The sequence below is a fragment of the Leptodactylus fuscus genome, chromosome 7, assembly GCF_031893055.1.
Source record: "Leptodactylus fuscus isolate aLepFus1 chromosome 7, aLepFus1.hap2, whole genome shotgun sequence".
Taxonomy (NCBI): domain Eukaryota; kingdom Metazoa; phylum Chordata; class Amphibia; order Anura; family Leptodactylidae; genus Leptodactylus; species Leptodactylus fuscus.
The window spans coordinates 26,404,721-26,422,614 of NC_134271.1; the positions used below are offsets into that span (position 1 = coordinate 26,404,721).

A 17,894-nucleotide genomic window follows, 5' to 3' on the forward strand; every position below is an offset into this window, starting at 1 on the left:
AGAGGATTGTCCCAGGCCGTTTTAAGAACACTGGCCCACTCTAGAGCGGACTCAACCAATCGTAGTTACCAGAGGATCGCCCAAGTATTTAACGATTGGGGAGCCAGGAGGCAGTGCGATACAACATCCATCGAATCAGTCCTGGAGTTTTTACAAGAAGGGTTGGACAAGGGATTGTCCCCAGCCACCTTGAGAGTACATGTCTCGGCGTTATCCGCTCTATTGGGGACTAGACTGTCTCAGAATCCTCTTATAAGGCAATTCCAGAAAGGGGCCTCCAGGCTCCGACCCCCGGTTCGGCCCCCGGCTCCCCAATGGGACTTAGCTGCGGTCCTGCAAGGGCTATGTGGCCCTCCATTTGAACCTTTAGCTGAAGTGGACTTCAAGTACCTCTCTTGGAAGGTGACCTTTTTGCTGGCAATCACATCTGCCAAGCGAGTGGGTGAGCTCCAGGCCTTGGCGGCATCAGAGCCATACACAGTCTTTTTTCCAGACAGAGTCCAGCTTAGGTTTGTTCAAGGTTTTCTGCCCAAGGTTCCGTCAGTGGAAAATATAAACCAGACTATAACCTTGCCCACCTTTTTCCCCTCTCCTTCCTCGGAGTGGGAGGAGAAGATGCACAGTCTGGATCTTGTGCGAACATTGCAAATATACCTGGACCGAACAGGCCCATTCCGTAAGTCAGAAAACCTGCTCATCAATTTTTTTGGTCACAACAGAGGGGTTAAGGCGTCCAAACCTACTCTGTCAAGGTGGATCAGAGAAGCCATCTCAGTGGCCTTGCAGACACAAGGGCTGCAGGTTCCGGAATTTTTGCGAGCCCACGCTACCAGGTCGGTGGCTGCATCATGGGCAGAGAGGCAGTCCCTCTCAGTAGACCAAATCTGTGCGGCTGCATCTTGGTCTTCCCACTTGACGTTCGCCAGACACTATAGGTTAGACTGGCATGTTTCCAAGGCAAAATCTTTTGGTTATTCTATCCTGACCTCTGCTTGTCAGGATCGCCCTCCCTAGAAGGGGTATTACTTGTTAAATCCCCATCTTGTGCTGCTGTTTGGGCGTAGGGGGAATGGAAGATTATGTAGATAATCTGTTTTCCCTTAGCCCAAACAGCAGCACAAAGCTCCCTCCCTTTCTTGTTAAAGGATAAATTATTATAGTCGGTATGGTACTTGGAGACTAACACAGGGAGGGGGAGGTCTCCTGGGCCTTTTATGGGAGGGTAACTAGTTAGTTTATTAAAAGTTCCACCTGTCCTAACAGTACACAGGGGCAGGAATACCCCATCTTGTGCTGCTGTTTGGGCTAAGGGAAAACAGATTATCTACATAATCTTCCATTCTGGATTTGTTTTCTCATTTTGTCTCTCGTAGTTGAGGTCTACCAATGATGTAAATTACAGACGCCTCTCATCTTTTTAAGTGGTGGAACTTGCACTATTGGTGACTGACTAAATACTTTTTTGCCCCACTGTATCTTCTCCTTTAAGCAGTATAATAAGAAAAATATTTCACTTTAGATTTCTTTCCCATGCTGCAGATATGAGTAAGTTGACAAATATTATGTAGATTTCCCACATAGAAACTCAAGTGCAGAACTCCATCTATTTACATCCTTAAATAGACGCCTCTCCCCTGATTCTGGCACAGCTGGAAATTTTTCAACTAGCCCCCACCGTTCCTGAGCAATCAAGCAATATAGGTTTGTCAAATCCTTCTGTCTCTTCACGTCATCCCAGACAGACTGTACGATGGTATGATCAGGGCGGTGTGTGGGCTGTATCATCACTTCCAGGACTCTTCCTCTAAAGGGCAAAGGTCACATCAAATACAGTAGTTATGGGATTTACATGCGCCCCATCTTCTATGTATATTAGACCTGTCTCATCCTCTATAGAACAGTCTGATATGACTCTGCCCCAGAAACTACTAGTTGTTCTTGCTAGCACCACCTACCATATTATGGGGTGTAGACAGGCGTCTTTAGTACCCCTCATACCACCGTCATGTTATTGGTCCGCTGTTGCAGGGTGATGTGATGCAAAGCTTTTGCAGCATCCCAGAGAGCTACTGCCTTAAGTGTTTGTCCATTGTGCCTCTGGGTTAGGTCGGTATGTTCCGTCCTTTATGTTATATGTCATTGTCTGCAGCTGTTCTCTTGTTGTTTGCCCTTTCACTGTTCAAACCAACTGGAAGTGCCCTGGGGGGAATACTACTACTACTACTATATACCAACCTTAGGTAGAACTGCAGGACCCCCTTCAATTGTGTCTGGCCCTGGAGTGAGAATGAGGTGCATGTGGAGTGTGCTCGGCCTAGCAGGTGGCACAGCATCTGCCACTACAACTCCCATCCTCCGGTCTCCTCCTCTGGGTTGCGGTACGTCGGCTACAGAAGAACATAGAAACCTGTTTCAAGTTAAGACCCCACGTAGCGAGCCACAGCGGAAAAAGCACTGGGGAAAAAACACCATAGAAACACATTGTGGTTTTTCCCACAGGGCTTATTGCAGAAAGTCCGCAGAGTTTGATACCTACGCGGAAAACGCTCACGTTTCTACAGGTGTAATTGACACTGCGATTAACAAAATTGCTACGGAGGCCTCATTGTGAATCTGTCAACAATTATCAGGCTCAGACTGGCCATAGGTGAAAGGGTGAATATCCCAATGGACCCCTGAGCCACATGGGTCCTTAGCTTACCCTGGCACAGTACACTCATTGTACTTCATACAGATAAAGATATCTCAACCAGGTTGTGTGTCTGTATCATATACTAGGTAGATTATTAAAGAGTCTACCCAGTATTATATACTGTAATATATGACATCTAGGTGTAGACGCATGCCGGTAGTCAGCATCTTTCCTCACTGGGCCCCTTCTTCTCAATGACACTGCAAGGGCCCCAATCACTAGCCATCTTGCTCCTGTCTGAGGTCGGCTGCTGTGTGGACATATCCCAGGCTCTCATAGCTAAGAGGGCCCAAGTTCAAGGCAAAAGCCAGGCAGCAGCTACTGATCGCACCCCTAGACCAAAATATCAGAGACGAGGACTACTGTAGAGCTAATTAGTATTAGGTAATATTTGCATGTAGCTATATAGTGGACCCCCAGAATGAATAGTACTGGTGGCCCTAGACATCCTAGTCTCACACTGACGATTCTACCAATGTGAACAAGGAACCAGCAATGGCTGTGTGCATTTGTATTTGGTCATGTGTATCCAGAACAAGCTCTTGATTTTCAGTTATAAGAGCTGATGATCCATTGGAAGTTCCTGGGCACCAAAGTAAAATCTGAAACAGCTTCCTTCCCAATATTATAATATATATATATATATATATATATATATATATATATATATCCACTGTTACACTGGTCTCCTTATTTGGGGCAGAGAACTTTTTAGGCCAGGATCCAGGGTCTGAGAGTGACCACAGAAGTTCCTCCAATACTGGGGGTTTTCATGGCCCTATCTATATCAGGGGTCAGCAGCCTTCAGCACTACAACTCCCAATATGCTTCATTCACTTCCATGGGAGTTCCAGGAACAGCAGATCAAGTATGCATCCTGGGAGTTGTAGTATTGCAACAGTTGGAGTGCCGAAGGTTGCCTATCATTGATCTATATAATGACTACCTATAGTGATATTTGTGCGGTTATATCACAGTCATCGTAATGTTAGATAAAAACTTCTGAGGCCTTGTATTTGGTGATATAAAAGTCTGTATTGTATAAGCAATGCCATATTCTATATACAGTTCATGAGTATTGCTATCTTCTTACAGAATTGTCATCTTTATTTTGGCTTTTAAAACCAGTACAAAACAAGAGAGGGCAAATAGTGTAACATAAGACGTCTGAACGCAGGCAAGACCCACAGATATTCCCCCGACATCCCCACACACATGCACCCTCGGCCTAACCAGTCAGGTTCAATGTGTGTGGTCAGCGTAAGACCGTGGCCCTTGCCCCACATCTCTCCAGCTATTCTAAAACTACAACTCCCAGCATGCCCTGACAGTAATATGCCGAGAGTTGGGATTTTGAAACATCTGGAGAGCCAGGGCCGGAGACCACCACTCTTATAGATCTCTCGTAAACTGAAGGAAGAGGATGTAGGAGATATACGGAGAATGGATGCATAGGATAGGAGAGAACACGCAGGGACATATGCAGGAGGGAGACGGCAGAGAGGCATTGTCTTCACTGTATTACTTTGGCACAGGGGCAGCGAGTGAAAAGGCACTTCAGCGCGGATACAGGACAGGGGCGTTCAGGGATCCGGCCCATGCAGGAGGAGGATTTCATTAGGCGAACATAGTCATCTGGAGCCACTGCAATGATGGAATACATACCAGTCAGTATAAATAGACATATCACCTGGGCCCAATGCAAAATATGTAATAGGGCCCCCACTTACAATGTACTATCTATAATACTGGTGTCCTATATTTTGTACAGAGGCCTTTGGGCCCTGTAGTGAATGCTAACTCTGCACCCCCTATAGCTATACCCCTGACTATACATGTAGATATCAAGACACAGACGGCCTCCGTCAGATCAATATCAAGATAGGTGGTCACAGTTGCCCACGTATACGTAAGTGGTTTGCTAGAACAGATATACTTCTCATGTTAAATGGCTTTGTCCCACCATAAACACTTATTCCCTATCCTGGGGATACGGGGTAAGTGTCTGAATGCTAAGGAACCGGTGATCACAAGAATGAGGACCCTTAAGTTGCCATGAGTGCTCAATGTGGATGGAGCGGTGGTGTGTGTATACATCGCCACCACTATAGTAAAGGGTTAAAAAGATTGGCGGACTGGGGATAGCTCATTAATACCAGATTGGAGGTGGTCCTCCACCTCTATCAATCAGCAGTAGATACAAAGAGAATGGAGCAGGAAGCAGACAGCGCCTTCCCTTTGTAGTGGTCGAACTGAGTTACTGCAGATTAGGTCCCATTGAAGTAAATGGGGAATGATTTGCAGTACCTGGTCTGGCCACTACACCAAAGGAGATGGGGCTTTGGTACAAGGGGGTTTGGCTATTTGAAAATACTCATGGCGGGTTCTCGCAGAGGCCTTGTTGACTGGTATAGCTTACCGTGAGGAGATTGAAGTTGACGACACCATCTTTATCTGTGTCCATTCCCTGGAAGAATCCTAAGAGAGAAGAAATGAGTATTAAGATGTGAGAAAATGAAGACGGAATACATATAGCAAGTATGGGTCAGATCCAGATACATATAAATCTGTATAGTCTCCATAGATGCTCTGCTCATAAGGTGGATACAGAAGTCAATGGAGTAATGTTAGTGTATTGGTCATGTAGGGTATTTACTTTGTCATTTTCCCACTGGCCTGATATGGGGTTTAATTTAGATAACCCAAGAACGTAATGATCTAGGCTCAGTTTGCTAGAACCATGGGATACCATGGGATGGGGTAAGGTGCTATTAAAAAAAATACCGCCATATTACACCACTGTCAAGTCAGCTACGAATGGATCTAGACAAACCAGAAAGTGCAGAGGAACACAACAGTAGACCTAATGTTACAACTGTAAATATACAATACTGGAGACCCGGTTAGCGCCGGCTGTGATGTTAATGATCTGTGATTATGTAAGGAACTTTTATTTAGCTTTTCCTTCTGCCATCCAAGCAGTGAAACAATGCAAGAAGTAGGATATGTGTTTCTGTATGATGTGTCTCTGTAGGATATGTGTTTCTGTAGGATGTGTTTCTGTAGGATGTGTCTCTGTAGGATATGTGTTTCCGCCATATTCACTGGAGGAAGGTTCAGTCCCAATATGATGAAAGTGTAAACTAAGATCCAGATTTAATATCCGCACCATTAACCCAGTAATATTTTTTTTCTATGAGATTTAGTAAAATTCCACAGCGGAAAATCCACAGTGTATCTGCCATGTGAACATATCCTATCTCCGGATGCCACTTACTAAACATGGTCTCCAGCCGGATTAGACAACACACAAAGCTATCGAAATCCACGGCCAGATCGGGCTCGGAATATCGGGTGATGATGAGCTGGTGCAGGGTATTGCTGAGCTTGAAACCTATAGGATAAGGGGTAGATGGTTATAGGACAGCAGTGTATTTAATGCATCATAGTGGGAATTGCGAGTGCCGACATGACACCAACCTGCAAACTCCACCGCCAGGCGCATCTCGTGGGCGTTCATGCTCCCGGACTTATCCATGTCATACTTTCTGAAGACAGTCTAATACACAAAGCAAAAGAAAAGCTGAGTAGTATCTACAGTCCGCCATACCGGCTCTACCATCATGCAACCTCTAACCCCTGAGATCTTACCAAATAATGCTTGATCTTATTCCACAGGACATTGAACTCCACCATTCCTAGTTTTCCATTTCCGTCTTTCTGTGACATTCGAGTTAAGAACAATGTCTACAATTCTTCATATACCTTATTAATGGGGACCGAAGACTGAAAGTCAACACGTCGCTAATGGTGGATCTAATCTAGGTATTCTGAAATACTACGTGTTTAGGCTACTTTTTCCATCTGCGATATGAGAATCTGGATTTATACTGTACTGTAAGGCATTATTCACACATCAGTGAAAAAAGGCTTTGCGACAGCCATTTTTGGAATGGTCACACAGCCATTTGTACATCCATGACTTTCTATGGGCCTATTCACATGCCATGGCCATCAAAAACATTGACATGCTCTATCTTTGGCCATTTTGGTAGACGTAGATAGAGCCATGTGAATAGACCCCTAGACAGTCATGGATGTGTGAAAGAAAAAAATTCTGCGAAAAACACTTCTGTTATGTATATAGGGAAAGGATGTGCGTTAAAAAATGTAAGAACATTAAAAATAGAATGATAATGTGAACAAAGCCTAACCTGAAACCAAACTCAACGTACAATACATGGCTGGAGGTTACAATACATAACCATGATCATTTCACTGGTAAATTTCCCTGTATTAGTGAGGTTCATGCCCTGACTGGCTGACTAGTAGCGCCTCTCTGTATCATAGTGCAGTACTACATGTTCTGTATTTCTCTGTGCCAAGTGTCTCTATGTAACTTTTTGGATACGTAGTGTACACTTTTCAGGACCTTATTATGTTATGTGTTTATTTCATTGGCATAACTCAAGTCTTGTGGGCCCCGGTGCAAACTTTTGTCCAGGGCCCCCTACCCCCTCCCTACAGCAAATTTTTGATAGTGACGAGGCCCCACACAGTATAATATGCTCGACAGTGGCCCCCACACTGTATTATATGCTCCACAGTGGCCCCCACACTGTATTATATGCTCCACAGTGGCCCCCACACTGTATTATATGCTCCACAGTGGCCCCCACACAACATTATATGCTCCACAGTGGATCCCACACAGCATTATATGCTCCATAGTGGCCCCCATACAGTATTATATGCTCCACAGTGGCCCCCACACAGCATTACATGCTCCACAGTGACCTCCATACAGCATTATATGATCCACTGTGCTCCTCCCCCACACAGTATAATATGCTACACAGTGGCAGCGCACGCTATATAATATGCTCCCCACAGTGGGCCTCACCCATTATTATATGCTCTACAGTGGCCCCCACACAGTATAATATGCTCCACAGTGGCCCCCACACATTATTATATACTCCCAAAAGCACCCCTCCACTTTGGTGCTATATAGTATAATCATCGGAGGCCCTGTGACTGGGCCTCAGCGGTTACATGGGGCGCATTGACATCATTACACTACTGCGCCCCATTTGACCAATGGGCCTAATCACAGGCCTCAGTCACATCATGGAAGAGCACTATAGAAGACACTGGGCTCAGGAGAGGTGAGTATATGTTTATTATTATTTTCAGTCACCTCCCCTAGGTTTCCATCTATTGGACAGGGGCTTGGCGATATGCCAGAGCCCCTTTCCAATAACCATATGTATAGCGGTCAGGGAACCAGGCTTTCCTTGACCACTGTCATAGTGGTCCGGTGTCCCGGTCATATCCAGCTGGCTGCAGGCCCCGTACCCCGCAGGCCCAGACACGGTTGTACCCCCTGAAACCATGATCGTTACGCCACTGGTTTATTTTTCCTTAATTGTAATTTTTTTGTATTTTTGTCACATTTTGGGGTCTTCGGAGCCAATTATTATTTTTCAATAGATGTATGACAGGTAATAAGTAATATTAGAACTATCATCAACAGAATCACAGTAAAAGATACGTCCATAAGGTTCACCATACTGCGACAAGACTCCAGGCTGAACCCTTTAGTGCGAAGGTCTTTATCTGCAATTGAACAAGATAAAAGTAAAATGAGCACATTTGGTGCAAGGACATGAGGACGTGTCTAGCAGCAAATATGCGTCATATTATATTAACGCCATATTAAACTGGCGTAAATGTGTTTATGAATTCCCCCAACTATTTGTTCCCCTATTTTTATGCACCGGAGCTTATACTTACGTTTGCCCATGATTTTGTTTAGTATGGACTGTAGCTCCTGTACACTTATTTCCATATCCTGTATATAACAGAGAAATATGTATCAGTAATACCCCCAATAAATATTACAGGATATATAGTCCTCAATGTACGACTGCATAATAACATGGAGGAGACACAAAGACAGATTATGTAACTACAAGAGGTCGTGGTGTGAGATGGTCCTGGCGCTGAAATGAGTCTCCTGCCATCTAACACATGGTAGGAGTCTTTGCCTGCAGCCACCTCTAGGGGGAGCTCACCGATGAGAGATTTTTGCAGCAGACATTGAGTTCATGGTAGTGGTTTATAGCTGCTTCTATATATATATATCCATATACTAAGGGAAAAATTACTTGTAAGGGGGCGTTCACACTTGCGCCTGGTGCCCGCCCTGTGCCTCTCCGCTGGGTTTCCGTCCTCTGCCCCGAGAAACTGAACAGGGGACGGATTCTTGGTGGTCACCTTTTGAGAAGCCGTCCCCTGTCCATTTTCTCTTGGCTGAGGACAGAGACCCGGCAGAGAGGCACAGGGTAGACATCGGGGGCAAGTGTGAATGCCCCCCTACTTGTTTCATGGTCACAAAAAATACAGTTATTAGACATGACTTGTCTGTAGATGTAGTCTATATACATAGACACTTAGCTCCCCCTAGTGGTGGCTTCAGCAAGCTAGAATTTTATCCTTTACTGTGTCAGGGGAAGCGGGGGATTCGTTTCGCGGTTCATATTCCCTATAAAGTTGTGTTACAAAGTAAACATTAACATAATGGTGCTGTTCACATATTGGAAAGTGAAGAGGGATCTGAAGAAGTCTTCTGCCTCAGGTTCTTTACAACTTTCCAGCCCTGAGCATCCCACACCGAAAAATTGAAGCTTTCCAACCCGAATTTCCTCTCTGATTGGTCTCAGAAACAGCAGGGGCTAACCAACTGTAGTCTCATAAGGCTGAATCAATTGAGGAATCTGTGGCGGGATCAGGCAGAACGCTTCATCTATCAGTGTCCTGAGAAATGAAGCGTCCACCACTGCCTCCCACTGAAAACAAGAGGATTTAGAATACACCTCAAAATCAGTTCCAAATTCCTCTGTGTGAACATACCCTTATTTTATCCAAACTTTCAGTCCTGCTGTGGTTTTCTTTCAATGCTGTGTACACTCCATATACCTACAGTGTCAGACTGAGGTTCCTTGGGCTTACCAGATGAAGTCATTCTGGGCCCACCCTTCAGCATCCCCTAGGAAATGGAGTATAGTACCTTTCAAATTTGGGAACCTTTTGCAGAGTCATTACTTTGTTAGAATCGGGGCCCACCGGGGGATTCTCTAGTACTCGGGTGGGCCCGCCTGACACTGCCTATAGATGGTATATAAATCATTATGGTCATACCGCTCCAGCAAGCTGTCGGAATAGGTTCTTGAATCCATCATCGAGCTGATCTTCAGATAAGGCTTCCTTTAAGACAGAATAGTCAAGAAACATTTGAACTAGGAAAATACACCAATGATAATATTCACATTTAAGTAATGCAGACCCTCCATGTGCTCATTAAAGGGGAGGCTTATGGGGGGGGGGGGATACAAAATACAACGATTGACCCTGCATTTTTTTAGGATTCGTAACATATAATGAAATCTCTATAAAAGATCACTCATTTGGGCTTATCCAGCTTGTAGCATCCTTAATAAAATATTTAACCCTTCATTGCGCGATCATGAAAAAATTGTAAAGAAGATTTCAATGTTCATACCGATATGTGTTTCGCTGTCTTTTATTATATCGGACTGTGTGATTTACTAATCATGGAGAAAGTCTGCCCCCTTGTGTCCAATGCAAGAAAATAACAACTAAACCAGTTTTGCCTAGTGTACGACCTCAGGATAGTAAACCTGCACTAGGCATAAGGGTACACGGGACTTCAGAGGCAGCGTAGAGGTGACCATTGAGGCATCGTGTGTGCTCACCCTAGAGGTTTATGGTTTTGCCTGCAACGTTTCCCTTAAAGGGATATGGTCACAATGAAAATGCAGTCTAATCTGCCAGCACCAAGTAAAAGCAAGAGATGCTGGAATAGATTTTGCTGCGGACTTCACCCTCTGCATGGTAAAGGAAGAGAACGGTGTTGAAAAGCCGCAGACATTTCAATTTCTTCTCATCATGTGGATGAGATTTGGAAAATCTACCTACAAGTCTGGATTGAATATCCGCAGTATATATGATACGTGTGAACCCCTGGTTCACATCTGCGTTTGGTAATCCGATTAGGGAGTCCGCATGGGGACCCCCTGAACGGACTACCAAATGCACTGGAAAGTGGTTTGCAGTGAAAGCACATGGACCCCATAGACTATAATGGGGTCCATGAGCTTTCTGTGTGCTGCTCGTATGAATCATGCGGACATGAAAGTAGATTACGTATGTTCCGTGCGGATACCGTGCAGAAAGCACATGGACCCAATTACAGTCTATGGGGTCCGTGTGCTTTCACTGCACACTGCTTGGCAATGTGTTTTGTATTCCATTCGGGGGGACTCCCCGAATGGAATACCGAACGCAGATGTGAACGAGGGTTTAGGATGACATTTAAGAAGCAACACTATAAAACCTAGGATCGGGCATATCAGGGTTAGAGGTATATTCAGCACTTATTACTCACCTCAGTAGGTAAATTGGCAGTGATTGGATCATCCATTTCCCTAAAAAAGAAAAAATATTTCCAAACATGAGGCAAGTTGATAAATCAGGCGCTATGTGTTACGGTGGCGATTTAGGTGTGTCACAACCCCCTAGGCAGCTGCGGTACCCAAAATATCGGACCCTTTATCTTTACCTACGTGACCCACTTGCCACCCACCTGTTGGATGAGCCTTCAGTGTTAACGTGGCTTGTTTTTGCCACATTAACACTGGGTCGAACAATTTACAAAAGGTTTTCAGTTAATAAAGGGGTCCTCCAGCCCAGGATCTTGACCTCTTGACAGCGGTTAGAAAGATTTGGCCTTGAGGACCTGTCCTGTCCTTTACTATACAGATAACCTATTGATTTGAATGGACACTGTGTAATGCTTCACTTGCCCAGTGGGGGCACTACAGGGAATTTTAACACCTACTACAGATTCCTGCTGAACATTGGGGGCCAAGAAAGAGGGCACTGAGTGATCAAGTCATAGAGAATCGTAGTTCATAGAGTAGAGGTCGTACATAGAGAACCTTTTTTCAAACAGGACCTTGCAGATCAGCGGTATTATATATTTGCCCGTTTGCATCCTGACGCCAGATATATTAATGCCATTAGTTTCAGCACAGATATCCCTCTACTGTCAGAAGGACGGGCCTTACAGATCAGTGCCATCGAAAGGCTTTGAGGAACACCCCCTTGACTATACTCTCTCATACCCTTGTATGTCGGGGGGGGGCATTCCTTACCACCTGCTTTCTAACAATATCTAATACCTCTAATGGTCCTCAGCATCTCAATCCTACAAAGTCTTAGCTATACAAAGCTATATGAAGTTCTTGACGCCATCTTTGTAGTATTATGTCTCTTTTAGCCAAGTTTACATCAAGAAATTGCTCATTTTGCTCACTAAGACTTACACTGTTCCATGGCGATTTTCTGAAAAGAATCTCAATACAAAATCTCCTTCAGTATTGGGCTCGAAGGTAGAAGGCACCACTATGTATTCTCCTGGCGGGAGCTTGTGTCGAGTGCTGACCTCTCGAAGGTTAATGAACTGCTCGGAGCGCGCACGTGATGAGTTTGTTAGGAAAAAGTCACGTTTAAGGTGCACGGCCGACTGTCCCACAAACTGGTGAAGTATAAGGAATACGTTACTATCAAGATGTCAAAAAGAACAGATATACACAAATACAATACGAGATATGGACTGCAATAAAACAAACAGGGGAAAGAGAGGAGGCCTTATAATACACACAAGAATTGGGACCGTAAGTGAGCGTAGTAAACAGCGCATGCGCATGTCTATTAACTTCCATGTGCGTCTGCGAGTAGACCCACATTCTCAAATTAAAGGATGGGACTCTCATCTTTTGAAATTTATGGAATATCTAGTTTATATACCATAAATGTCCCAGAGGGGAAGCTGGCCCTACAAATTAGAAAAAAGGTTTACCAAACCCACTAGCCATCTAGTTTAAGTGGACCTCACAATTCTTCCCCTATGGCAGATGTCAGAGATGATAAAGATTAACAGGTTCGACATTAAAGAAGGCTTCCAACCTGTACGTGTGCTGCAAACCCTTCAAGAGTTCTGGGAGTCGGATCCCCTCCGATCTCTCATTGATGACCTACCCTGAGGATAGGACATCAATAAAAAGGAGTTGGGAAATCCTTGTAGTCACAGGGAGATAAGTCACTGCCAATGGAGTCTGCTAGCTCCCCTCTTCCTACTGAGAACACATGTATGCTTGATCGAGCCAAGCAAGGAAGTGTATGGAGAATGGGGGGTCAGGAGAAATATTACTAGAAACGTAGAATAGATTAACTCCGTTAATCTGAACAATAGCAAGTTAAATGTCAAGACAGACATACAAATATAATACTACATACCTCCCGGGGAACCTGCCGAAAAAGAGGAAAAAAAGAAAATCAGTTTATTCACAGATTTATACATGTACCCTAATCTGAAATAAAAGGGTGGATGATACAATACATTTTTTTTTCTTTTGGGGGGGATTGTTAATTGGATGCGGTTATACCTATTAGGGTAAGCTCACACAGGTTTTTTGGTCAGGATTTTGAGGCCATATTCACTTCAAAATCCTAACCAAAAACACGGCTCCCATTGAAATCAATGGGAACCGTTCAGGTGTTTTTTCCGAAAGTAACGAGATGCTCATTCTTCAGGCCGTTTCGCCTCGCGATTCGGCCTGAAGACACTCCCTCCTCCTGACTAGGTCCATTCATTGGGCCTTATCTGGAGTGGAGCGCGCAATCGGATGCTGGTGTAGTGCACTGGTATTCAGTCGCGGCTACCCGTATTTTGGATCGGAACCTAAGGCAGCCTCCGCCTCAGGTTCCGATCCCAAAAACCGGTGTGAACTTACCCTTATTCTTCTATAGACCAAGTAAGGATTTTTATGTTATCACACAAGACGTTTGTCCTGATTATTACAGAGAAATTTTTATAATCTGATGTTTGTTAATCTAGAAATAATGTCTAATAATCCAGCAAAAATAACATGTACCATCCAAGCGATTGCTTAACAAGTGACGCACCTCATAAACAGCAAAGCCAATGGTCTCCATGTCCTTCCCGAATCGCCTCTCCTTCCTCCGGTTCTTCTGCATCAGGGCTAGTAGGAAGGTGCACCCTCTTTCTGAGCCGTAGTCATCATTGTCGTCTTCTTCTTCCAGCTTGATTTTGAACTGAGGATTGATCCAGAAGGTCGCTGACAAGAAAAAGTGGATGGAATTATCCCAGTAATCCGCCATGGTGCTGGTTCTGGGATTTTTACGTGGCATAGTCTGAGGCAGGATCAGTCTTATCATTCAGTACATATGACTCCATGCACAATAACATGGTAAGTAAGGCCTTCAAAGCAGCATTTCTTGTAATCTTATTAAAAAGCTAATTCCCGTTTACATAATTGCCTAAAATATAGTTTAGATCAATTCCAAAAATTTTCATGGACTGCAAAGAAATCTGTCTGGCAACAAAAGAGGTTTGGATAAATTGCAAAATCAGAATAATAATGTATCTTCCCATTTATAATAGCTAGGACATATATACATACAAATGATAGTATATCCCAGAATAGAAGATCATATTTACCAGGGTAGTTCCTGCACCCGCCAGCAGTGCTCCCTTTCCGCCAGTTTCCACTGTAAACGGTTGTGTTCCACTTGCGGAATCTGCGCGCAGTTAAGGCATCGGGGGTGAGGTTACAGATTTCAAGGCGAGAATATTCACGAAGGAAATCTTGGAAAGACATCCTACAGGGAAGACATCCAGAAATAAGTTCAGAATTCAACATAATTGAGTTTATGAGCTCCCATGACAGCAGAGGGAAGAGCTAAAGACTGGGCTGTCATAGGAGGTCACTGACACATTTCGCTGAGAATGGCACCGAGCAGCCTGCAATGTAGGAAAAATACGAAAGCAGCAGACAAGTGGCTAAAAATCTTTCATTAAAACCTGTGTTTTGCCCAAACTGTGAACATTGCAATAAAATGGTCTGTATCCTAACTAATGTGTATGTTACCGCTTCGATATCTATGTACATTTTTGGTGGACGACGGACGAGAGGAGGAGGCCCAGGACTGCGGGGTGGGGGTGGGTTGACGCGGGGTTGGAGATTGTTCCTCACGCCCACCCCCTCAGGCTGGGGCCCAGGAGTTATGGGAGGAGGCGGTTACCACCCCCCCCCCATGTGGAGCAGTGAGTGATAGGTGCCACCGCTATATACTGTATAAGTAGCGGTGGCTCCTACTCTTGGCCTCTCTCCGGCGCCTTCACAGATGGCTCCCTTATGTTTCTATCACTGTTTATATTGATTTTTTTTTTTAAAAAAAGGGAAAAGGTGGTGATGTGGTGATGATCCTGGTTGATATTTTGTGCATTTTTCGGCTAACATGGAATCTGTTTTCTTTCACTGCATCCTCGTGTTATGTCGGCAAGTCACAGCTAGAGGGCGGTGCTGCACAGGAGATAGGGTGGACGCGGCGCTGTCTGGCCCTCGAGATGACGGTGCAGGGCCATCTGCTCCCCATACAGGGTATAAAGTTGTTTCTGCTATTGGGAGCCATGGCAATGCGGTTACCTTGGCAGCAAATTTATCAGACTACCGTTTTCAAGGATTTACAAATAAAGCTGTGGCCGACCTCTGCCCAGACAAACGGAAATCACGATGTCTGCCATCATTTCAGCCTTGACGGGGGGGGGGGGGGGAGAGAATCAAAGGGATTACAGTAATGCATCCAGGCAGTCGTAGCAAACCTAGGATGCAAAATCATTGCCACTAGGTTTTACATTACAACGGCCATCTTACTGGTATATGGGAAATCAATATCGATTTTGTAGTCTTTGTGCCAGCTAGAAAAAACCTTTATATGCTGACTACTCCGAATAGAAGAGATGCAGCAAAATTGTCAACTAGTCATGAATAAATGAGCGGCCTTCTTCTCTGCGGCTTCCAAATGCTGATAGAAACTATTATTGGATCCTTTATTTGCCATAAGCCATTTCCTTGGAAGACAGAATTTGTAAAGCAAACCGCTGTGCCCGTACGCAGCCTCTCCATGAGGAAACCATTTTTTTTTTAGACGGATACAAAGTCCTGCATGTCCGACTTTGTGTCCATGCAATATAAAAAACGGTTTCCCTGCGGAGAGGCTGCATACAGACACTGGCGTTTTGCTTTAAAAAACCCCTTCAAATGAATGGGTTTTAAAACTGGCTGCACGCAAGCCGTCCCTTATACAGTTTCTCCGGGGATTAGGATGGAAACCCCTGGGCGGACAGCAGGCACTAGTGTGAACGCCCCCTCATTCAACCTCTGGTTGCCATATGTCAGACAGAGGAGATATAGGAGATGGTTTGGTAGGTATGGCGTGTCTGTTTGATGATGACAAAAGTGTGTAAGGGGGCGTTCACACTTGCGCTTGGTGTCTGCCCTGTGCCATTCCGCCGGGTTTTCATCCTCAGCCCCAAGAAAATGCATAGGGGACGGAAACCCAGCGGCCAGCTTTACAACCCATTCATATAAATAGGTTTTTAAAGGTGTTTGCTGGTGACCACCTGCGGCCTTTCTGCAGGGAAACAGTTTTTTCAGCCAGACACAAAGTCCTGCATGTCCACAGGCAGACACCGGCGGTCAGCTTTAAAAACCATTCAACCGAATGGGTTTTAAAACAGACCGCCGAGTTGCCGACCCCGGTCCAGTTTCTTGGGGCTGAGGACAGAAACCCAGTGGAATGGCTCAGAGTGGACACCAGACGCAAGTGTGAACGCCCCCTTAGAGACTTGATACACTTGGAGAGGTTTGTAATGTGGAAATAGATCTAACTTTACTGAAGAAGCAGATGGCTCCGTACATTGTATAGTAGCCAAGACATGCGACTACAGCCAAACAGAGCTACAATAATGCTGCATGACCACTATACAATATATGGAGGCATCATCTTCCTGCTCCGTACACTGTATAGTATTGTTCAAGGTCACAGTCCCAAACAGTTGTTTGGTGAAGTGGGGAGGCTATCAGCACCCCCACCGATCAGACATTGATGGGCTATCCCAACAGATTCCAGGAAACCCCTATAGCAGTAACACTATGTCAGGATCAGTCACTTCAGATGGAGTTATTCCTGTAGACCAAAATGTTTCTTTCCTTACTCACCAAAATTCCCCATCCTCCATTTTATTTCTCAGTTGATCTCTCTCTGAAGGATCCACATAATTCCACTCATTAGAGCTAGAAGAAGAAGAAAAGATATTTGCTGTGATGTAGCTTGTTAAAAAGCTATTTTATTATCTGTAATATACAGATGTATGGTGTTTCTTACTTGTCACTCCATGCTCCAGTCCATTCCACCTCTCCCCATGGGTTCCTCATCCGAATCAGCTTTGTGTTCTGTCCTCTATAGTTGACCTAAATCATAAGGAAAGGGTAGACTTATCTTATCGATTATTATCTTACCATACCCAAAGAGAAAAGTTCTCTGAACCTTCAGTTTTTGTAGGGCCCTCTATCATGTGTATACAGGGCCCTCCTGCCTTTCCCCAAACAAAGATGTCAACGCACGAAAAGTCCTACATGCTACATTTTGTCAAGTTCAATTCTTTGTTTCCCTAGAAAATGAGCAACCACCCGCAGCTTCTCCAAACCGAGCATGCATGTATGTGGGGTAGTCAGCTTCCTAGTATTCAGTGCAGGACCTCAAGGACCCAGCAGCTCATACAAGTTCCCAGGAATCACTTGACCACCAAACTTACGATCTCTTGCAGCTGGTAACGCAAGGCAAGGATGTATAGGATTTATTGCCGACGTCCAGGACATATATCATCAATGGGTCAGCAAGTTGTTAATGGGGATATTTCCTTGAATAGACATGTCATGACCCTCTTTAACAAAACCTAAAGCAAGGTATGAAATATTCGAAACGCCTTCACAGCCATTACTATGCTAAACATACATTTTCTGTACATTACTTATATACGTATTTACCTCTTTGGCTCCTGTAACAGAATAGGCATGGCCTTTGACCAGTTTCTTGAATGTTATGGCCTCCATATCAGTTGCACTAGTGATCTATGAAGAAGTAAAATCAGTACAATTCCAATGAGATGTAACTTAAGAAAATGGTAATAAGGAAGAAAGGTCACGTCAGGCGGCGCTCGGCAGATACACAGCAAGCCTGAAGACCGGCA

At 44.6% G+C, this 17,894-nt stretch overlaps 1 protein-coding gene across 1 annotated transcript in view; it reads right to left on the reverse strand.

The window, feature by feature from the left end:
* Positions 1–3,714: 3,714 nt before the first annotated feature.
* Positions 3,715–17,894, reverse strand: part of CAPN1 (calpain 1) — a 36,267-nt gene continuing 22,087 nt past the window's right edge. The window contains exons 7-22 of the mRNA XM_075281429.1: positions 17,692–17,775; positions 17,030–17,115; positions 16,864–16,938; positions 14,301–14,461; positions 13,745–13,917; positions 13,076–13,087; positions 12,103–12,314; positions 11,163–11,202; positions 9,896–9,961; positions 8,489–8,546; positions 8,247–8,311; positions 6,344–6,412; positions 6,173–6,251; positions 5,970–6,086; positions 5,112–5,170; positions 3,715–4,336 (exon numbers count right to left, since the gene is read on the reverse strand). Coding sequence (XP_075137530.1) covers positions 4,310–4,336; positions 5,112–5,170; positions 5,970–6,086; positions 6,173–6,251; positions 6,344–6,412; positions 8,247–8,311; positions 8,489–8,546; positions 9,896–9,961; positions 11,163–11,202; positions 12,103–12,314; positions 13,076–13,087; positions 13,745–13,917; positions 14,301–14,461; positions 16,864–16,938; positions 17,030–17,115; positions 17,692–17,775 — 1,383 coding nt within the window. The 3' untranslated portion in view covers positions 3,715–4,309. The remainder of the gene's footprint in view (positions 4,337–5,111; positions 5,171–5,969; positions 6,087–6,172; positions 6,252–6,343; positions 6,413–8,246; positions 8,312–8,488; positions 8,547–9,895; positions 9,962–11,162; positions 11,203–12,102; positions 12,315–13,075; positions 13,088–13,744; positions 13,918–14,300; positions 14,462–16,863; positions 16,939–17,029; positions 17,116–17,691; positions 17,776–17,894) is intronic.